Below are 22,522 nucleotides of genomic sequence, written 5' to 3'. Positions count from 1 at the left end.
AATTCAGGCAGACAGAATATTAGTCATGCTGTGAAAACAGTGTCTAGTTAGAATTGTCCAAACTGGGTGGAACAGAATTATGTGAAAAATAATATTGGAAAAAAATTAAGGAGTCTGGACTTAATTTGGTGGACAAAGGGAGAGCCATTGAATTTTTTTTTTTTTTCCCTTGAGCAAGAAAGCAGAACCTTTAAAGGATTAGAGAGAAAAAATATCTTAGGAAATAAGTTAGGCGATAACTCTAAAGTTATAACCTGTCTTGACTAAGATGATTTCACAACATAAATTTTTATTTATTTTACTTAAAACTAAGTTACGGTAAGCTAAAGGGAGATATTTATTTAAGGGCTCTTAAAATGTCAGTGGGAGTAGAAGCTGATTAAAGTTAGCAGATTTCCTTTCTCTCCTTACTATTCCCCTTATCTTCCCCCAAGCCTAGCGTTGGTACTCATCCTAAGTAAATTGTCTCAGAAAGTAGTAAGGCCACTAGTCCCACTGACAGAGAACTGAAAAAGTTAAGAAATTTCCAGGAGTAATGTTAGAAGGAAAGGGTGATGACTGAGGTAAACATACTTATTTGGAGAAAGGTCACATAAAAGTCTTTTTCAAAACTCAGGTTTATAAGTGACAGCAACCCATTCAAACTAGCTTAACCAAAAGGGATTTATTAAAAGGATATATACGGATCACAATTAAACTTCAGAATGGGTATCTCAGTGAAGGTAAGGAACCAGCTCAATTCAAGGAGCCCTCAGGAACTACAGGAACCAAGATTTCAACTCCCACTAGGACTCTTCTTTGCTCCTCCCTGGCTGCTTCATTTTCTTCATACTGCTGACCTCCTCCTTACACATGGCAGGAAACATGGCTGCCAACAGCTCATGAGCCTCATCTCTCCAACCTCAATCACTAGAAAGGGACCACTAGTTTTGAAGTCTAGGGAAGGGATTTTAGTTTTCCAGCTTTGACTCTTACTTGGCCTAATTATCTAATTCTGGCTAATGAGTGAGGATTGTGGCAATTCCCACTACAACCATAGAAAGGTAGATCAGCTTGGGGGTGGGGAGAAGAAGGAATCCATAGTTCACAGGAGAAAGAAGGGTGCTGCACAGAGGAAACAAGAGATGCACACTTTGCAAAGGGAAGTCAATCCCACAGTCTGATGTTTCTGAGAGACCTAGCTGTGAGAGATGTTAGTTGTTACACAAGGCTATCATCCATTTTATTCCTTAAATATAGGATTATTTAAATGTTTATACTCAAGACTTAACAAAATGCCACTTCTTCATTTAAACAGAAAGTAGTAGTGCTGGAACATGGACGCTCAATGTATTATGGAAAATGTGTGGGATTGATGTCCACATGGATCCTAACATTGGCAAAAGGCTTAATGCTCTGGGCAATACCCTTACGACACTGACAGGAGAGGAGGACATAGATGATATTGCTGATCTCAATTCAGTGAACATAGCTGACCTGTCCGATGAGGATGAAGTTGATACTATGTCTCCCACTATCCATACTGTAAGTAAACTTACTGTTAGACTTTTCTAGACTGGCCTTTATCCTGAAATAGGGATTTGATTAACTCAACGTTATTTATTATATTGTAGTTGCTAAGTGTAAAGGAAGAGAATGGTGGTTCCATGTGTCTGCATTTTTTAATGCTGGTTTTTGCTTTTATAAAATTGTCTTTTAATTGATAGTTTTCATAATGACTGTCAACAAACTTGTGCCTTAAAGGTAATGTACTAACATTAAAAGCAAAGTGCAAGCAAACCTGTAGAGACAGAAAGTAGATTAGTGGCTGCTGAGGGCTGGGAGAGTTGGGGAGGTTTAGATGGGGAGAGAGACTGCTGTTACTTTTGAGGTTTCATTTGGGAGATGGTGAAAATGTTCTAAACAGATTATGACGATGGTTGTACAACTTTGTGAATATACTAAAAACCACTGAATTGTACATTTTAAGTGGGTAAATTTTATGGCATGTGGATTATATCTCAAGAAAGATGCTAAAAAATGGATCTCAAAGCAAAGTGCATGCACACAAAATGAAGTATACATTTAAAAAGATGTATTTCCGTCTATACATTTTATAGTATAAATTATTTGGTAGTTAAAAATCAAGTTACTCACTACTTTCATTCTGGTACTGACTTAAAACTTTTTAAAAAAAAATATCCTTTAACTCTTGTTTCCTGAAATAGTCTTGTTCTTGGGAAGAAATTTTTTAAAAATTAATGTTACTGTTTATCATTTAGAGTTCAGATGGAAGTTCAGTAAGTGGAGATGGCCACAAGCTCACCTTTGGGCAGCGACTTGTAAATCACCTGCTAGGCCTGACGCCCCCAAATCAGCGCTATTCTGTTCCTGCAGAGTATCTGTGTGACCCAGAGATGTGGGGCTCCCCTCAGTCTAGCCAGTCCCATTTGAAAGCATGCAGAGCTCACTCATGGGGAAACGTAGGTAGCCACTAAATAGATTCCTTGTGAAAATTGAATCACTGGAGAATTCTAATCATCGTACTTGATATAGATGGCTTTGATTCTTGCATGCTTCCTTTGATTTAAGGTGTAATTTTTGTGATACTTTAGATTAGCTATGTGACCTGAGGGTGGTATTGACAGACATGCTTTTGATTTTTCAGGAAGCTGTAGATTATCGAAGACCAGGAGCATCATGCAGCCAGCCAGGAGAACTTAGAGGAAGAAAAATCATGAAGCGTATAGTGGATATCAGAGAACTGAATGAACAGGCCAAAGTAATAGATGATCTTAAGTATGTGTATGATTTTTAATGTAACAGAATATTTTTAATAGTAGAATCATAGAATTTTCAGTGTGGAAAAGACTGGACTTGGGGCAGTACAACCCCTTTAATTTATAAATGAGATCACCAAGGCCCAGAAGAGTTTGGTAACTTGCATGAGACCATACATTCATTAGTGATGAAGTTAAGCGTGAAGTCCTAGTCTGGCGCTCATCACAACTCCCCATTTCTGGGCAGTTTATGACTGACTTTATATTCCATATATGTATCTCTACATGTGTATACACACTTATACATATTTTCACACGTGCATATTAACATATGCACTAGTCTTTTGCTAACGTTGGTATTTCTGGAATATAAATTTTTAAGGGAGGAAACAAATTTAGCATTTATTAAGTACCTATTGTGAATCTGACATGTTATTTCAATGTAATCCTCACAGGATTTCTGTGTGGCTAGATGGCATTATCCAAACTTTATAGGTGAGAAAACTGGCTCAGAGAGTTTAAAGAATTGAAATTTGAACTTGGGTGTGTCTGAATTCAAAGTTCATGCTTTTTTTTTTCTTTTTTTTTTTTTGCCTGCTTGCCTGTACTAGCGGTTCTCTAGAACTAGGGTGTATATAGGGTGAATAGAGAGAGAGGAGTAGGTGGTGGTAATTTTTTTTTCTTTATTAGTTGCCTGATACATAGTACTGAGTAAATAACTTGCTCTAGAAGACTAAATATCCTGCCTATCAAACTGACATTTTTGTTTTCCCAGGAGGTGATATTCACGCTTTATCTTTTCTAATCTTCATACACCTATGCCTGTGTTATTTGCATTTGAGGACTTTAGACAAATATATGCATTTAGACAAATAAACGCATCAGACAAAATGCATATATTTGTCTCATATTGTTTAGGTATTACCTAAAAACTATTCATTGAATTAATTATGATATAATGATTCACATTTTCCTGTTGACTTACATTACAGTTTGAGTTTTGCTCTTAGGGGTTAAAAATGACTAAAGGAAAGTATACTTCCCTAAAATCTTACTTGAGGCTTAAATATATGTAGAATTTTACATACATTCTTCTGTAGAGTGGGTCCATAGCTTTCATGAGATTATCAAAGATTCTCTTAATGCAGAAGTCGGAAAGAGCCATTTCCTAAAATGTTAGAGTTTTTTTTATTAACTTTATGGAGGGTTTTGGTCTGTCCATATATAATCTTCGATATTCTGAGAAATGAAAGAATTAAAAAGGAGCAAGTAAAAATCAATCTTACTTTGTTACTACTTTACACTAATTGCAGTATTTGTTTTGCATCCAGAAAATTAGGTGCAAGTGAAGGAACCATAAACCAGGAAATTCAGCGTTATCAACAATTAGAATCTGTTGCTGTGAATGATATTCGAAGAGACGTTCGTAAAAAATTACGGAGGTCTAGTATGCGAGTGAGTAAACATTTAAGAAGAATTTTATGATTAAAGTAGACCATTCTTTTATTTTTTAGTTTATGAAACTTTGTGAGGATACTTATGTTCTCTTTCTTCCTCCATTGCTAGTGATAATACCATTTGATTTGTATGTCTCATATCTATCTACTATGTACTAGACACTATTTAAAGCACTTTATATTTAACAACCCACTAAATCTGTACAACAGCTGTATGAGGTAGCCTGTATTATTTTCCTCATTTTAAAAATGAGGAAACAGACAGAGGTCAGGTAATTTGACCAAGGTTATACGGCCATTAATCTCAGTGGAGCCAAGATTTAAACCCAAATAGTGGGACTCTACATTCTGTGTCCTTAGCCACCACGTTTTGTCCACCTTTCATGAAATCATACTTTCTTTTTAGTCTTCAACTCAAATGTTAGTCTTTTGAGATGTCCATTTTATTCCTGTCCCATTTTCTGCAGCTGACTTTACCTCTAAGCCACTATACTCACGGCACTTCATTCTTTTCCCTTTGTTCATTTAGTTGTCCATACTAGAATCCGAGTCTCTTAAAGAACAAGTTATTTACCTTTGATCCCACTTCCCACCACATTTTTTGGGATTTAGTCCAGTTGCTGAACAAGTAAGATAAATATGTAGATAGATATACTATAAACATACAGTAGAAAATAATTCTAAAATGTATTCAAATAGAGGTAGGTTGCTTTGGGTTAAGGTGGTCTTGTTAGTGGAAAAAGTACTTTAAAAAAAATAGATTCTTAACCTTTCTTTTTTTAATAATCAGCAGAACCCTCTATTTTTTTTTTTTTTTTTTTTTACCAGCATAAGGTTTTTGGGTCACACCCCAGTACATAAAAAACATTAAGTCAGAGTTGCTAGGGCCAGAGGAAGTGGAGAAAGGTTGTAGAGATCCAGGGTTCATTGACTTGAACTTTATTTCCTTGATCATCCCAAACTCCCAGACACCCTAGTTTGAATACTGTTATAAATTATTTATTTAAACTGAAAATAAAATCCAATCTGAGTTATTCATCACTGGCTTCTGATAATAATAAATGGATAGTTATGACTTCTAATGCATAAATCTGTGTTTAAAATTTTTCCTACCATATACTTAACAATCATATAATAGAATTAAAATACTGTTTTCATACTGTTTATGAGGTAGTTTATACTTGGTAATTGACTGTTGATAAAACTAGGTAGAGAGGATTAGGGAAATTACCAAAATTGTATCAGCATTCTTAACATTTACCTCATTTGTCATTTCCCCCTCAATTCCCCTTCAGTCCTCTTGCATTCCACATTTCCATTGTATTTGAGTCTTTTCAATATCTAGTTCCCAACTAGATACAGATTTGGAGAAGAGGGATTTGGACACCAGTAGAGTGTTGAAGTCACCCTTTCCTTTTTCCTTTCCTTTCCTTCCCTTCCCTTCCCTTCCCTTCCCTTCCCTTCCCTTCCCTTCCCTTCCCTTCCCTTCCTTTCCCTTTCCCTTTCCCTTTCCCTTTCCCTTTCCCTTCTCCCTCCCTTCTCCCTTCTCCCTTCTCCCCTCTCCCTTCTCCCCTTTCCTTTCCTTTCCTTTCCTTTCCTTTCCTTTCCTTTCCTTTCCTTTCCTATCGTATCCTATCCTATCCTATCCTATCCTATCCTATCCTACCCTACCCTATCCTATCCTATAATGGAGTTCTGTCACAGGAGTGCCTTTGGGTAGTACTTGAGATGATTGATGGCCCTCAAACCCAGCCTCTCCCTCTCTCCCTCCTGCTTTCCCTTAATCTCTCTTTCTCTTCCACCCCCAACCTAGCTTTCTCCCAGAATCTGTCTTTTTAATTCTCATTTTCTTTTGCTGTTCTTTACTTTTTAATCGTTTCCTTTCTTCTCACCTTATTTCTGTACCCCTCACCCCTGCTCCCAGTCTTTCTCTTTTTTCTTGCAGGCCAGCTGGTGACTCATATTTTCATTGTACACTCCTTCTAAATGACATTAGGTCCTGCTCTACTTTGATCCACCTATACTGTTAAGTGACATTTAAAGTCTAATTTAAAGTAACACGTTATCAGGGCGTCTCAGTGGCTCAAGTTGGTTGAGCATCCGACTCCAGGTCATGATCTCACTGTTGGGAGATCAAACCCCACATCCAGCTTCACATGGGCTGTGCTGGGTCCGGACCCTGCTTAAGATTCTCCCTCTCCCTAGGCCCCTCCCCTGCTCATGTGCATGTGTACTCTCTCTACCTCTCTCTCACTCTCTAATAAAAAATAAAAATAAAGTGACATGTTATTGACCTGGGGGAAAAACAGACTAATTTGTTGAATAGAATAATATTTTATCTGTAGTCAGATATTACAACACCATCAGTTGTTTAAAGTCACTCTTCTCCCATTTCATTAGGCTGCTTCCCTAAAGGATAAATGGGGTTTGGGTTACAAACCAAGTTACAGCCGTTCAAAAAGCATTTCTGCTTCTGGAAGACCACCTCTTAAACGAATGGAAAGGGCAAGGTAATATATATTTCAACCATTGAAACAAATAATAAAATTGCTGACTCCTTTACAAATGTCCACTACTTATTTATTGTGTTCTAATTGGGGAAATTACATAATTAAGGGAGCAGAAATAAACCTCATTAGTCAAATACTGGTAATAATGGATACTGTCAAACTAAAAAGTTTGAAGAATTCCTCTATCATATTTATACCACAATCATTGTGTGCTTTTCAGTAAAGAAGTACATTGCTATTTAGACAAGTTTATATGTAAACTTACAGACTACTCAAAGAAATGAGTATTTGCATATTATTAGCTGCTGCTATAAGTTTGTCACTTTTAGATAAGGTGTGATTACATACACATTTAGCATAGGAAGAAATGGAAATTTTACATATTAAAGAAAAATACTGTCTTACTAATAAATGAGCACTTGAAGTAAGAAGTATAAATTTTTACATGGTTTAGTTTCAGAAAATCTCATGTTAATCAAAACCTTCAGTGCTTTTTTAATAGTATGCTACAGGTTAAGAAATGGAATACCAAAAATTTAACCCTTGGATAAGGTAAATATTTAGAAATCTTTAGAATGTTAATGTCATTTGTGAGACTTTTGTAAAGTCCAGGGGCTTTTTTAAAACAATACTAATGTTTTGTAACTTTATATTTTCCTTACAGTTCTCGAATAGGAGAAACTGAGGAGCTCCCTGAAATCCGTGTAGATGCAGCATCTCCTGGACCCAGAGTAACTTTCAATATCCAAGATACAGTAAGAGAGATACTATTGGTTCAAGATACACAGTGCAAAATAATTTTTATTAATTACAAAATTATAGTAGTTACACAATTTCAAAATACTAATTCCTATCTACGATGAAAGTGTGGATTGTGATGATTGAAGTATCTAAAAATTACCAAACAGCAGGACACTGCCTCTGTGCCATCATTTGAGAGCCATGCTGCAAATGTTGTATGTCTGACATCATTAGTTGTATGTCCTAGTGCAAGACTAGCATTTTGCACCAAGAATAAAGACTCTACTGCTTGTTCTTAGGTAGAAAGATTTTGTTGAGTAATTTTCCTTTCCAGTATGAATCCGCATTAGGTCTTTTACACAAGTGTAAATGCAGAATGTTTATACTTTATGTATTTATGTATTTTATTATGTATTTTGGTTCAGAATATATAGTGATAATGGCAGAAACCAGAAGTCAGAAAAGGTCAGCTTAAAAGTTACATTTAATTTTATGTATGTTAAACTTTATGTTAACTTTATGTTTGTTTTTGAAGATTTGTTTACTATTAAACCATTGTTTATTTTTCACGAGTTTTTATATATTTTCTTATTATTTTAATTAAGTTGAAAAAAACAATATGGGGAAGTACACCACAATCCAGCTCTCCTGGGGAAGGGTATTTTCAGGTACTTATTAAGAACAACATAAATTTTGCTTTAAAACTAATTAACCACCCTCAAATCTGCTTTCACATTGTCTTTCTCTCATTTTGTACTAAACTCAGGCCTCAAAAATACTTTACATAAAGCTTTAAGATTGTTTGAATTCTTTTTCACCATGTATGTCTTACAAGCTCTTGCACAAATACATTTTATTTCTATACTTTATACAGTATTATTGAATCTCCAAAATTAAAGACTAAATCAGCTTACCAAATTGACCAAATCATAAATCAAAAACTGCTATTAGTTATTTGCTAATCCCTAAGTGCATCTCTTTTCCCTGCATTCAACTACAAAATGAATCTTTTCTTTAAAAAAATTTTAACTAATTGAAACTAGAATTAAACTTCCCTCAGAACAACAAATTAATCCTTGAATGTTATTTCTTTGGAGTCACTGGTATAAAAAAGCATACATGTATAAAAGCAATTCATTTAAAAAATACTCTCATGTTTGGGGCGCCTGGGTGGCTCAGTTGGTTAAGCATCCAACTCTTGATTTCGGCTCAGGTCATGATCTCATGGCTTGTGAGATCAAGCCCTGTGTCAGGCTCTGCACTGACAGCATGGAGCCTGCTTGGGATTCTCTTTCTGTCTGTCTGTGTCTGTCTGTCTGTCTGTCTGTCTCTCTCTCTCTCTCTCTCTCTCTCTCCCTCTCCCTCTCCCTCTCCCTCTCCCTCTCCCTCTCCCCCTCTCTCCCTCTCTCCCTCTCTCCCTCTCTCCTTCTTTTCCTCTGTCCTTCTCCCCCTCTTCCCTTCTCTCCCTCTCTCCCTCTCCTTCTCCCTCTCTCCCCTTCCCTCCACACTCTCTCTCTCAAAATAAACATTTAAAAATACAAATAAAAATTAGTCTCATGTACAAAACTGTGGAAAATGTGCTACACAATCATTTATAAGTTGAATTAACATTTTTATGAACCATATATTTTCCCTAAATATAAGTCATGAAAGTAAACTGAATTTTAAAAATATATCTGTAGGGGTGCCTGGGTGGCTCACTCAGGTGAGTGTCCAACTTCAGCTCAGGTCGTGATCTGACAGTTCATGGGTTCAAGCCCCGCATCAGGTTCTCTGCTGTCAGCACAGAGCCCAATTCAGATTCTCTGTTCCCCCTTCTCTCTGCCCCTTCTCTGCTTCTGCTCTCTCTCTCAAAAATAAATAAATATTTAAAAAAATAATTTATAAAAATATAGCTGTATACTAGGTATATAAATCCTTGTCTAAGAATTTTCTGTCAAGTTACCTTAATTTGACATGTATTTTGTTTCCCTTTCCCCACCCTTTTAAGCTATAGTCTCAGTATATATCCTATAGTTACACTGAATTTAGTCAAACTGAATTTTGTTTTAGAACTATTAGATTATAGTGAGCTTGATAAACATTTTTTTTCTACAAATGAACTTGGAAGCAAGTTATTTACAGAATTGAACTGAGTGATTCTACTAATTGATTTTTCCCCATCTAACTTTCTTTTTTTAGTTGAAATATAATTGACATGTAACATTAGTATCAGACATACAACTAATGATTTGATATATGTTTATATTGTGAAATGATTAAGTGGTTCTTAAGGGCATTAATATTTGAATTGGTTCAAATCCTATTTTTAAATAGTAATGTATGCTATTTGTAAAAAGTAGTATATAAAAATCATAAATTACAAAATAGATTAAGGCATGGCTAAATATAAAATAAATATAAGACAAAGGGATATTTACACAAACTCATACTACACTTTTAAAAATTGAATATGTTCTGATAAATAAAACCTGTCTCACATATTTACTAAATAACATGTATATTATAAAAAGTGAGAAAAAGCTGGACTCTGCATTTTTGAAATTTTGATTATAATAGTCTATTTTTATGTATCTAATTTTGTTGTATCTAATAGTAGAATCAATAGATTTCATTCCTTTGCACGTTACACTTTACAAAGGCTTTTCACATTTTCAAGGGATATTTAAGCAACTCTCAAAACAGGGAATACAAATTAGATCATAGGAAGTTTTTTTGTTGTTGTTTTTTTGTTTTTATTTTTTTTGACCTTAAAGACAGTGGCCTCCTGGTGCAATCCTCAGTGACACAGTGTTTATAATAAACTATTCATCTTAAAAAATAATATTCTTGAGTTTGATATCTTTAATTACATAACTATTTGCACATCTGTCTTTAATCAATTAGGAACTTGTTTCTTCAGCTCAGGTCATGATCTCTCAGTTTGTGGGTTCGAGCCCCACATCTGGCTCTGTGCTGACAACTTGGAGCCTGGAGCCTGCTTTGGATTCTGTGTCTCCCCCTCTCTCTGCCCCTTCCCTGCTCACGCTCTGTCTGTCTCTGTCTCTGTCTCTGTCTCTCTCCAAAAAAAGAAAAAAAATTAAAAAATAAGTAAATGAAAATGAATAAAATACACCTATAAAAAGTGGGGGCACATGGGTGGCTCAGTTGGGTTAAGTGTCCAACTTCAGCTCAGGTCATGATCTCATGGTTCATGGGTTCAAGCCCTGCATTGGGCTCTCTGCTGTCACCAAAGAGCCCACTTCAGATCCTCTGTGCCCCTGTGTCTCTGCCCCTCCCCAACTCACACTTTTTCTCTCTCTCTCAAAAATAAATAAACGTTAAAAAAATATATCCACGTAAGAGACTCTTAAATACAAAGAACAAACTGAGGGTTGATGGGGGTGGGTTAAATGGGTGACGAGCATTAAGGAAGGGCACTCTTTGGGATGAGCACTGGGTGTCATATATAAGAGATGAGTCATGGGGTTCTACTCCTGAAGCCAAGATTACACTGTATATTAACTAACTTGAGAATAAAAAAATAATAAAATAAAAAGTAAAAAAAAAATTGCTTTAATGCAAAAAAGTATATATCTACAAAAAGCATCTAGAAGCATGAGGTACTTTCTGTACTGACACTGCATGCTCTTCTGTCACTAATTGCTCTCTTGCCCTTCTGATTTACAGTTGGTCACATTATTTGCTTTGTCCCCATAGCATGCTTAACTTAAACAATTACACAACATGTACTAATTAACAGGATGATAGAGGCTTCTGTAAAGTAAATTTCACTCTGTCAGTCATGTGACTTTCCTGCTTCCCTCCTTGGTGTGCTATTTCATGTTCATAAATCTGACCTTTCTTTCAGTTCAGAGTGAGGAAATTCAAGTCTGAGGGAATTTTAAATGTTTAAACATGTTCTTTCTCTTTCTCTTTTTTTAATTAAGAAAAGATATATAAAATGAACCTGATTTCATGTTTTCTCTTTTTACAATCAGTTTCCAGAGGAGACAGAACTGGACCTTTTGTCAGTAACCATTGAAGGTCCCTCCCATTACTCATCAAACAGTGAAGGATCATATTCTGTGTTCAGCTCTTCCAAAACTCCAGGAGGCTTTTCAACAGGCATTCCTTTCCAACCTGAAGAGGGCCGACGGGATGACAGTTTGTCTTCCACTAGTGAAGATTCTGAGAAGGATGAAAAGGATGAAGATCATGAGAGGGAAAGGTTTTATATTTACAGGAAACCCTCGTAAGTAGCCTTTTTGTTTTGAGATGCTTAGGCAGTATTTCAGAGTTTAGAACTGATCTTTAAAGCATTATGTGTAACTACTAACTTTTATAGAAAAAAATCTTAATTTGCCTAGCCAGAGTGAGACTAAGAGACATATCTGTGGCTTACTAATGTAATTTAGCTCCATATGGCATTATTTTTTCTTTCCCTATTCTTCAGTCTTTTAATAAAATCAGGAAAGTAACATTTTACAATTTGCAAATACGAAATCTCCTTGAAAATGTAGACTATATTTCATACACCAATATTTAGACACCTTAATAGCAGCGATGCTGTCTGTGTCATCAGCACCTAGCATGTTGCTCAGCACATGATAGTTACTGAGTGCGTGGTTGCTGAATAAAATGTGACTCCATCAAACTTAGGAAAATCTTCAATAGTATGAACTAGTTGAGTTGTATGTATGAATTTATAAAATAGTAAAATTTATTTACAGACTGTTGCTCACGTAAGATATTGGAAAATAGTTTGTTGAAAATTTTTTCGATTTAATACAGTGTAATGATCAGTTTTCTTTCTCTAGACATACATCTCGTAAAAAAGCAACAGGTTTCGCCGCTGTTCATCAACTATTTACAGAACGCTGGCCCACAGCTCCAGTCAACAGAAGTCTTAGTGGCACAGCTACAGAGAGAAATATTGACTTTGAACTTGATATACGTGTTGAAATTGATAGTGGAAAATGTGTGCTACACCCAACTACCCTTCTACAAGAACATGACGATATAAGTTTGAGAAGGTAAGAAATTGGTCAGAAAAGGGTACATGTAATTTCATTTGTTAGAAATACTATTTATATATCACTGAATTACAACAAACTTTCCACCCATGTCCCAAAATGTAGATTTAAAGAGTGGATTTAATCACACCTGCAAAGTTTGAGTGGTTATTTGTATAATATACTATTTCTTTAAACAAGTGTATAAAATTTTCTGGCAACTGGAAATGAATGTCAGATTTAGATTCTAGCAATTTAACTAGAAGAATTGTATCTTTGGAATTCTCCTTGTATCGTGCACATTTCTATTATAAAGACAAGTGCAGTACACTGAGATATCTTGGTTATTCAGAATTTTGATGAATTCAAATAGAGATAAAGATTGGGAAACAGTGGCACAGAGGCCTCAGTATACTGGACTGTCATTTAGGATATAACTGCAGCTTTACCATTTGTTTCCATCATTAAAAAAATGGTGGTATAAATAGGCTTAAGATTAGATTATTTTTTCTTGAATTTTTTCCTTTGCTTTTCTTTGACCTAATCTAAAAAAGAGCTAAAGAGGCACGCACCTGGCTGGCTCAGTCAGTTGAACATCCAGCTCTTGACTTTGGCTCAGGTCATGATCTCAAGAGTAGTGAAATCAAGCCCCATGTCGGGCTCTGCACTGAACATGGAGCCTGCTTAACATTCTCTCTTTCTCGCCCTCTGCCCCTCTCCCCTGCTTGTACTCTCTCTCACTTACTCTCTTTCTTAAAAAATAAATAAATAAAAGCTGAAGAAAATAACAATTGAAGGGATGGGGAGGAGGTAGAAATGTAGATTTTTAAAAAAGGGCAGAATGCTGACAGTTGTTGAAGCTGGAGCCTTAGGGGTTCACTGTACCATTCTGTTTACTTTTTGAATTTTTCATAATAAAAGATTTTTAGGGGCACCCGGCTGGCTCAGTCATTAGGGCATGCAACTCTTGATCTTGGCATTGTGAATTTGAGCCCCACATTGGGTGTAGAGATTACGTTAAAAAAAAATTTTTTTTAATGGTCTATTTGTCTAAGGAGGGTTTTATAAAATGAATAAAATGAGAAGATGAAAAGGCACTTATACAATTGAATTCCTACAAATGTAGTAGTAATGATAAGAATGTTAATTTGTTATAATAAATTGCCAATATTCAGCTGTTTTTACCTACATAAAGGGCAATTTCATTTGCCTCAGCCTGCTATGTTCATGTGAAACAATTGCGGCCTCAGGAAAGAATAAAGATAACTCCCCTATGTAGTTATGGAAAATACAACATAAACATCATCCATGCAAGGCATTAACCAGTTTAGCTAGACACGCTAATAAGCTTTACTTTTTCAACTTTATTAATGAAGGATTACATTCCACTTACTGTATAAATAAAAGTTTGATTTTAAACAAAAGGAGATAAATGTCCTTTTTAAAAAAGATAAAACATTTTTCTGTTCATAGGAGTTATGATAGAAGTTCCAGGAGCTTAGATCAAGATTCTCCTTCAAAAAAGAAGAAGTTTCAAACTAATTATGCTTCTACTACCCATTTAATGACTGGCAAGAAAGTGCCATCATCTCTACAGACAAAACCTAGTGACTTAGAAACAACAGTATTTTACATTCCTGGAGTTGATGTAAAGGTAAAAACCTAAAAGTCTAGGTTGTATTATATGCATCGTTAATTATCTTTATATTCTAATATTAATATATCATTTATTAATGTTAATTATATTAATATTAATATGTAATTTCTATCCGTCTAGGGTTAGCTTATTTTTAGTGGTGTTCATTTTCTATCATACACATTCTTCCTTTACCGAGTATATGAACATGAAACTTTTCATTTTTCTCTGATGCAGCTATATTCTGAACATAAGAACATCTAAATTATAGGTTGCCACTTCTTTTATATAGCTTTTCCATTAAATTTTGGCAGTAAAAAGTTACTTTTTTATACAATGAATATTGTATAAACCTTTGCTGAACCTTTCCAAGTCCAACTTAATTAAACATCTATTTTTTAGATTCTAGAATTATAGAATGCTGTAACATTAAGCTCGAAAAGAATTTATTATCTGGGATGACTTTTTAAATTTTAAATGAAAAAAAGTTAAGAATCTTACTAGCATCACAACATTTACTTGTAAAATGGGTCTTCTGACTGCTGGATTGGTGTTCTTCCTCATTTTTCTACATTTGTTGGTTTTCTTTATCTGGATTATTTTAATTTTGAAAGTTTATCTGTCTTCATACAGTTGCATTACAATTCCAAGACACTAAAGACTGACTCACCTAATGCCTCCAGAGGATCTTCCTTGCCAAGAACGCTCTCTAAAGAGTCCAAGCTGTATGGTATGAAAGATAGTGCATCATCTCCTCCTTCTCCTCCTTTACCCTGCACTGTCCAGAGCAAGACTAACACCTTACTTCCTCCCCAACCCCCACCTATTCCCTCAGGTATTTCAGGAAAATATACCTTATTTTTAGTTGTTTTTTTTTTTTGTAACTTTTTGGTCGTCACCTATTTGCTCTATTGAGAATTTCTTTCAAGTTTACATGTTTAAGAAAAAAGGACATAGATTTGCCAATAACGACTGTATAAAATTCATATATGGAAATGTGGCCCAACTACTTTTGGATATTTTTCAAATTGATACTAACTTAGAATATCAGTGTTAAAAAAAAATTAATATACTAAATAGTTTAACTTTTATACACGCACACACACACACACACACACACACACACACACAAATGTATTTAGAAAAAATTTTCTGCAGTTAATATGTGGGAGCTTATGATTTAGATGGAAACATTAAACTTACACATTTAAGACAAAGTACATTGGTCTTAACCACATTTATTATCTATTTTTGCATAATAAATGATCCCAAATCTGGTAGCTTTTAACCTCCAACACAGTTTGTGTGGATCAGAAATTCAGCAGCAGTTTGGCCGGTAAAGTCATTTGTGACATTGCAGTCAAGGTGTTGGCTAAGTCTGCAGTCGTCAGAATGCTTGACTAGGTCTGGAAAATCTGCTTCCATCACTTCCCATTCACATGGCAGGCAAGCTGATGCTTTAGTACCTCCCCACTTGGGCCTATCCACTGGGCTGCTTCAGTGTTCTCATAACAAGGGAGCCGACTTCCTTCAAAAGGAGTGATCTCGAAGAGAATGTGACTGAAGATGCAATACCTTTTATGGCCTAGCCTCAGAAGTCACAAACCATCACTTCCACAATATCTTGTTGATCATACAGGTCAGCCCTATTCACTGTGGGAGAGAACTACACAAGGGCATGAATGCCAGGAGGCAAGAACCACCGGCAGCTATTTTGGAATCTGGCTATCATACCACATGAATACCTCAAATATACATTAGAATTTCCAAAACAAAAATTAAAAAATAAAAAAAGGAATATCAGACAAGAATTATTTGAAGATGTTTCGTTTGAGAGATGGAACTTGATACATAAATCCTTTAAAATAGCCAGTAGTCATGATAATCATATTTTTTATATCCCTTTTCAATTAACAGGGAACATCTATGCCCATTTAAGTGCAGGACAGATAATATTATTCCAATTTTATAAATGAGGAAAGCTCAGGTTCACAGAAGTTGAACTGCTTTGCTAGGTTTACAAAATTGATGTATGTTGGGGGTAGAAACCTAAGCCAAAGTTAACTAAGTCTTAGTTAGCTATTATACTCATCTACTGACACAGAATATTTGTTATGTAGGAGGAAAGAGATGGCAGTCCATGTAGGGGAGCATTATAAGTATCTATAAGCTAAAAACAGAAGAACATAGGAAAGCCTGAAAACAACATTTTTCCTCACTTACCACAAAATATTGTTAGTCAACTCTCTCTATATCTTCTTAAGTGGACAAAATAATGCTAAATGAAATACTAAGCGAACCATAAACTTGAAAAATTGAACCAAAATTTGTGACCTAGAGCAAGCAGGAGTAACTGTGGTATTATGTGCATCATTAATTATCTTTATATCCTAATATTAATATATCATTTCTATCAATCTGCTATTTTTATTGCATTCTTGTATGGTTTATGTATAAGGTGCTTCACCTGATGAAACTGTCCTGTAGTTCTAATTTCTCATAGAATTATTGTATGTTTTATGGGAACTATTAAATTCACCTCACATTTGTAAATGTTCTAGCCAAAGGAAAAGGAAGTGGAGGAGTCAAAACAGCCAAATTGTACGCTTGGGTAGCACTTCAGTCATTGCCAGAAGAAATGGTTATTAGTCCCTGCCTATTAGATTTTCTGGAAAAAGCTCTAGAAACTATCCCAATCACACCAATTGAAAGGAATTATACAAGTAAGTATTCTCCTTATACATTTACTTCTCAATCACTTATATATTAAAAATTCTATTACTTAGAAGAATTTTTAGTGCTATTATATATTATTATATACTATATTCAGTGATCATGAATTACAGAACTGAAAAAGAACTTGAGAAATTATCTAGTCCTCATTTACAAATAAAGAAATTAGGTCTTGGTGAGGTTATATGATTTTCCCATGGCCACAGCTAGTTAATGACAAAATTAACATCCTTAATTCCTACATTAGATTCTCTCTTGGACTGGAAACTTCTTGAGGGCAAATACTTAATTTTCTCTGTACAGTGTTATAACAGGAATTGGAATTTGGAGAAACAAGCAAGAGGTTTGAATAGGGAAAGATTTGTAGAATGATGGGCCACAGAAGCAAGTTTCTGTGTGTTCATATCCCTTATCTCAGTACTAGCATTAAGAGAAAAGATCTTTTAGTAAATAGTTTGCCCTTGCCCTAATAATAAAACTAAATATTTTAACAGCTGTCAGTTCACAAGATGAAGATATGGGACATTTTGAAATACCTGATCCTATGGAAGAATCAACAACATCACTAGTATCATCTTCAACATCTGCTTACTCTTCCTTCCCTGTAGATGTTGTGGTTTATGTACGAGTTCAGGTGATATACTTCATTTATTCCTTTTTGTTTTAAAGAAAAATGTTTTTCTTAAGTTTATTTGAATATTTCCAATATTATTTTCCTTAAAGTTTCCGTAATCTTGGTTCATGGACCTTTAGTATATCTATCAGGGCCTAGAGATTGACATATGAGAAGTTTATATACAATTTTATATGTGTATTAACTTTTCTTCTGGGGAGATGCATAGATCTTTGGGCTATCAAATCTTAGATTTCACACTGTTATGGAAAAAATAAAAGTGTTTACATTAAGCCTCCTTTTTTACGGCATTTTATTCCTTTTTTTGTTAGGACACCTGTATTTCTTGCCATTATGGTCCTTTTTGGGCAAATATAAACTGTAATTGAGATATGTCACATAATAGTACCTTTGTTAGATTTTTGCTAAGTTATGGAAGTTTTATTTAGTATTTTATTATAAAATACAGTCTTATCAGTAGGCCTTTGGGAGTATATATTAGTATCTGATTGAGTCCATTTATTAAAGAGGACTTGAAAATCACTTGTAACCAAACCTCAGGATTTTTTTTTTTTTTTAGTTTATTTATTTTGAGAGAGAGAGAGGGCAAGCAAATAGGGAGAGGGGCAGAGAGAAGGAGAGAGAGAATCCCAAGCACATTCTGCACTGTCTGTGCAGAGTCCAGTGTGGGGCTCAAACCCACAAACCCATGAGATCCCAACCTGAGCCGAAACAAAGAGACGGACGCTTAATCGACTGACTCACCCAGGCGCCCCCAAACTTCAGGATTTAGTTAACCTTCAATTAAAACCTGATAATCTCAAGAATAAAAGAAACTGATGGTCATCTGTTCAAACTGTTTTCTACAACAGCAATTTGGCCAAACGGGCTTCAGTCTGATCTTCTGGAGTTTTGCATTAGTCTTTTGAAAACATGTAACGGGTGACAGCTAGAGAGTTTATACAACTTCTGTTACTACAACAGCTTTTTAAAAATTTTAGTATAAGAGGAATTATTTCCTTTAAAAAACTTAATTATGAACAAGTATAATATGAACACAGACACCTTTAAATGTTTTGAATTACCTAGATGTCTAAATATGTATCACTCAGAGGTACCTCCTCAAATATTTAGATTTTTTTAAATACCATTTTATTAATACATTTTGGTTAATATACCATGTATCTGTTTGATAAAGGCTAGGACATTAAACACAAAATCCTTTTGTGTTTGGTATATGTGGAATGAAATGGAAATTAAATATAAATTTGGCATCCAGTATGAAATGTTTTAACTTTTCTAGTACCTAGAAACTTTTTTGGTTTTCTGTGCTTTTTAGCCCTCACAGATCAAGTTTAGCTGTTTACCAGTATCAAGAGTAGAATGCATGCTGAAGCTGCCATCCCTGGACTTGGTGTTTTCTTCCAACCGAGGAGAACTAGAGACTTTAGGGACCACATATCCCACAGAGACTTTATCCCCTGGAGGTAATACTACCCAGAGTGGAACAAAGACCTCTTCAAGCAAAACTGGAATACCAGGTATAGAAACACTCTTTATTACACTGGTGTAAAGCAAATTCTACTTTTTAAACAAACATTTTACTAGTAATTAGTATGTATTTCTAAAAAATAAATTTGGAAAAGGGGAATATTTGAGAATTAGAGTATATACGGAAAAAATACAGAGATCAAAGTTTTTTAGTCTATTTTGTACTAATATATTTAGTATATTTTGGTACAAGTGAATGACAATTGAGTAACATTTTTCATTGGCTTGGAGCTATACACTACAAGCACTATGAAATAACTGTCATGTTATTATACATCTAAGTACTTCTGGATGTTTTATGTTATGCTCTATTTTTACATTTAAGAGTAATCACTGTTGCAAATGGAAAGTAAGAGATGTAGCTATCTTGCAAGAATTTATCACAGTGAAATAAAATTGTATGAGGTAGTGTGTATACACACACACACACACACACACACACACACACACACACATTTAATGGTAAATTTTGCTGACTCAAATGTCCACTTTATGAAAGGTTTTGTTTTTAAGACAGAACCTAAGATTTCCTGGTGAGACAGTTACTGTTCACTAATATATTAAAGCTGTCATTTCTGCCCTAAAAATCATACATCACATATGCAAATCACAAAGATTTTATTCTTAAGAGACTACAATGAATGAAATGGATACTTATGAATAAGAGAACTATCATTAAAACAATGGTTCATAACCAGGGGTGATTTTGCCCCCAGAGGATATTTGACAATGTCAAAAGACACTGGAGAAACAGCAAAGCATTTGGTTGCTGTGTGAATCTTTGAAAGTTTCACCATAAAATAGGAAAACAAAAGTTAATATTTTAGAAATAACTTTTGCTAATGTGGTTGCCCACTGTCATACTTAGCTCCAAAATATTGCTGCTAGAATTGTGTTGCAGTCAACAAAATATTGGATTGGTATTGTCCATTTTTGTAAACCTATTTTTTGATTATAAAATTAACTCGTTCATTATAAGAATACAGAAAACAGAAGAGTGCTAAAAATGAAAATAATAATATCCTTTTATAATAAATAACCAGTATTATCACTTCCTACTTACTTTCCAGCATTTTTATAGATAGTCTTCTTCCTAGGCAAAATTTAAATATGAACTCTTCTGCTATGTATCTTTTAAAAACTTAAAATACAGATTTTCCCAAATTATTAAATATTCATATGTAAATAACTTTAATGATTGCATGATATTTTGTCATTTTGATCACATATTTGAGACTCCCTGGGCTTTTTGTTTTCTATTTTGTAAGTAATATTGAGATGAATATCTTTGTATATAAATTAACATCCTTAGGATAAATTCTTAAAAGTGTAACTCCTGAGTCAGAGAGAGTAGACATTTTTAAAGCGTTTGATATGTTTTCCTCTTCTTAAATATAAAGATTTATATTTTATTTTATTAAAAAAATTTTTTTTAACCTTTATTTTTGAGAGAGAGAGATAGAGTGCAAGCGGAGGAGGAACAGAGAGAGGGAGACACAGAATCTGAAGCAGGCTTCAGGCTCCAAGCTGTCAGCACCAAGCCCAATGCAAGGCTGAAACTCACAAACCGTGAGATCATGACCTGAGCTGAAGTCGGACACTTAACTGACTGAACCACCCAGGCGCCCCAAGATTTATATTTTAAACATAAGATTTAAATATATCTTCAATATAAAAGATTTAAATATATCTTAAATATAAGATTTATGCATCCTCACCACAGTGTGTGTAGACACCAAGTTCACTGTATTCTTCCCAACATTATGCTTTAAATTTATTTTTAATCATTGGTTAATGTGATGGACTAAAAATGGGATTTTATTATGTCTTATTACTTTATTGGCTAATGAGGGAGGGTGATAAATATGCCTATGTCCATTTCTCTGTTGGGATATTCACATTTTTTCATAATGTCAAAATGTCACAAAGTATTGATACTTAAATTATTATTAACAGTATATATGTGCTGTGCTAGGTATATGTAGTGAAAAGAATATGAAATGAGTGACTATTTGTTATGCCCACGTTTTGATTCTTGAGAAAGTAAAGAAAATTGAAGTAGCATCCCTCATTTTATCATCATAAAACATGCAGGAAGGAATAATGATGAGAATAAATGTATGAGAAGTATAGGTTATGACAGTATCCATTCTTTCAGAGGGTCTTTGTTGAACTTTACTGGGGTCTGGCTAAGTGCTAGGTTGGATATATGGTAGTGAACCTCACTAGCAGATATGTCCCTGCTAATGTGGAACATAAGTTGAATTTGGAGAAACAGATAATAAGCAGACAAGCATATTTTAAGTGGAAATGGGAAGTCGGCGAGTATCAATTAGCCAAGCAAGAGTTGGGGTTATGAACACTTTAGGTAGAGAATACAAAATCCATGAGGCAAGAAAGAATTTGGCAAGTTTAAAAAATGAAAACAAAAATACAAGTGTAAGTAGAGTGTGGCAAACAAAAGGTGGACTGGCTTTTGAAAAAGATTTTAAAGAGATAAGAAACAGCCAGATCTTGTGGGGAAGCCATTGAAGAGTTAAGCAGAAAAGTACATGTGATTCTGATTTATGCCTTTAGAACACTAGAGTGGCTACAGTGTGAGAGCTGATTGGAGGAGAACAAGAGTAAAAGGAAGCAGGGAGAACAGTTGGCCATTTCAGCAGTCCAGAACTGATTATTGCTTAGCCTAGAGTAATAATAGTGAAGTAAGGGAGATGGACAGTCTTGATAAATGCCCTCAGACATAGTAATGATATGGTGATAAATTGCATGATAGGGAGTTAGAAGTGGGAAGGATGACAAATAACCCCCAGGTTTCTGGTTGAGCTGTTTGCTTGGAAATGTCACTTACTGGAGATGGAGACCCTGGAAGAAAAACAGATTGGAGATAAAGATCAAGAGTTCAGTTTCGGACATGATAAGATTTAAATGCCTGTGACACATTCTAGTAGGATGTCAAGTAACCAGTTGCAATATGAATTCAAAGGAGGTCTATATATTTTGGAGAAACACATTTCAGAATTATCAGCAAAATCATATAATGTTTTATTCAGATGCTTTACTCATATTTTGTACATTTAAAGCGTATTTTGAATTAGCGTATCCACCCATGGTAAGTGTTGCCAGTGAGGCTTTCTCAGGGAAAAGAGACCTTTAACTTTCTGCATTTGTGTACCTTCCTCTATTTCCACTGCTTGCTACTGAAATGTGGACTCTAGTTATATGATTTGGACTTTTTACAGTTCTCCTCCCCCTTTGTTTAGCCTCAACTGTTTTGTACCTCTTCCACTGGTACAGTAACAGGAAACCATGGAGTTGGCCAAAACATATGTATAAATGTTTCAAAGATGAACAGACTATTCAACCCTGGTTTATAGAATAATTGCAAAGTACATCTAAGTCTTTATTTTCATTTCAAGGATTTAAATATATTGATCAGTTAACAATGTTTGAGTATTTCCATTTTAATTTCAAGTCTTGTTTGGTTCATAAGAATGTATTAAGTGACAGGCTTTTAAATTTTTCTGT

The 22,522-nt window shown here is 34.7% G+C and overlaps 1 protein-coding gene across 10 annotated transcripts in view; it reads left to right on the top strand.

The window, feature by feature from the left end:
- The window catches only part of BLTP1 (bridge-like lipid transfer protein family member 1), a 212,266-nt gene that overhangs the window by 168,952 nt on the left and 20,792 nt on the right, over window positions 1-22,522 (top strand). For 6 of the 10 annotated variants that reach the window (XM_047855118.1, XM_047855120.1, XM_047855121.1 and 3 more), the window contains 14 exons: window positions 1,298-1,524; window positions 2,262-2,462; window positions 2,648-2,778; window positions 4,091-4,214; window positions 6,617-6,726; window positions 7,391-7,481; window positions 8,073-8,135; window positions 11,448-11,701; window positions 12,267-12,482; window positions 13,935-14,115; window positions 14,731-14,932; window positions 16,659-16,820; window positions 17,325-17,464; window positions 18,783-18,984. In XM_047855118.1, the coding sequence (XP_047711074.1) occupies window positions 1,298-1,524; window positions 2,262-2,462; window positions 2,648-2,778; window positions 4,091-4,214; window positions 6,617-6,726; window positions 7,391-7,481; window positions 8,073-8,135; window positions 11,448-11,701; window positions 12,267-12,482; window positions 13,935-14,115; window positions 14,731-14,932; window positions 16,659-16,820; window positions 17,325-17,464; window positions 18,783-18,984 (2,304 nt within the window). The remainder of the gene's footprint in view (window positions 1-1,297; window positions 1,525-2,261; window positions 2,463-2,647; window positions 2,779-4,090; window positions 4,215-6,616; window positions 6,727-7,390; window positions 7,482-8,072; window positions 8,136-11,447; window positions 11,702-12,266; window positions 12,483-13,934; window positions 14,116-14,730; window positions 14,933-16,658; window positions 16,821-17,324; window positions 17,465-18,782; window positions 18,985-22,522) is intronic. The other 4 variants (XM_047855123.1, XM_047855124.1, XM_047855122.1 and 1 more) reach the window with 4 other exon arrangements.

The sequence above is a fragment of the Prionailurus viverrinus genome, chromosome B1 (assembly GCF_022837055.1).
Source record: "Prionailurus viverrinus isolate Anna chromosome B1, UM_Priviv_1.0, whole genome shotgun sequence".
NCBI classification, from domain to species: domain Eukaryota; kingdom Metazoa; phylum Chordata; class Mammalia; order Carnivora; family Felidae; genus Prionailurus; species Prionailurus viverrinus.
The sequence above is the reverse complement of the archived record's forward strand: the minus strand, read 5'-3'. Positions and strand labels throughout refer to the sequence as shown.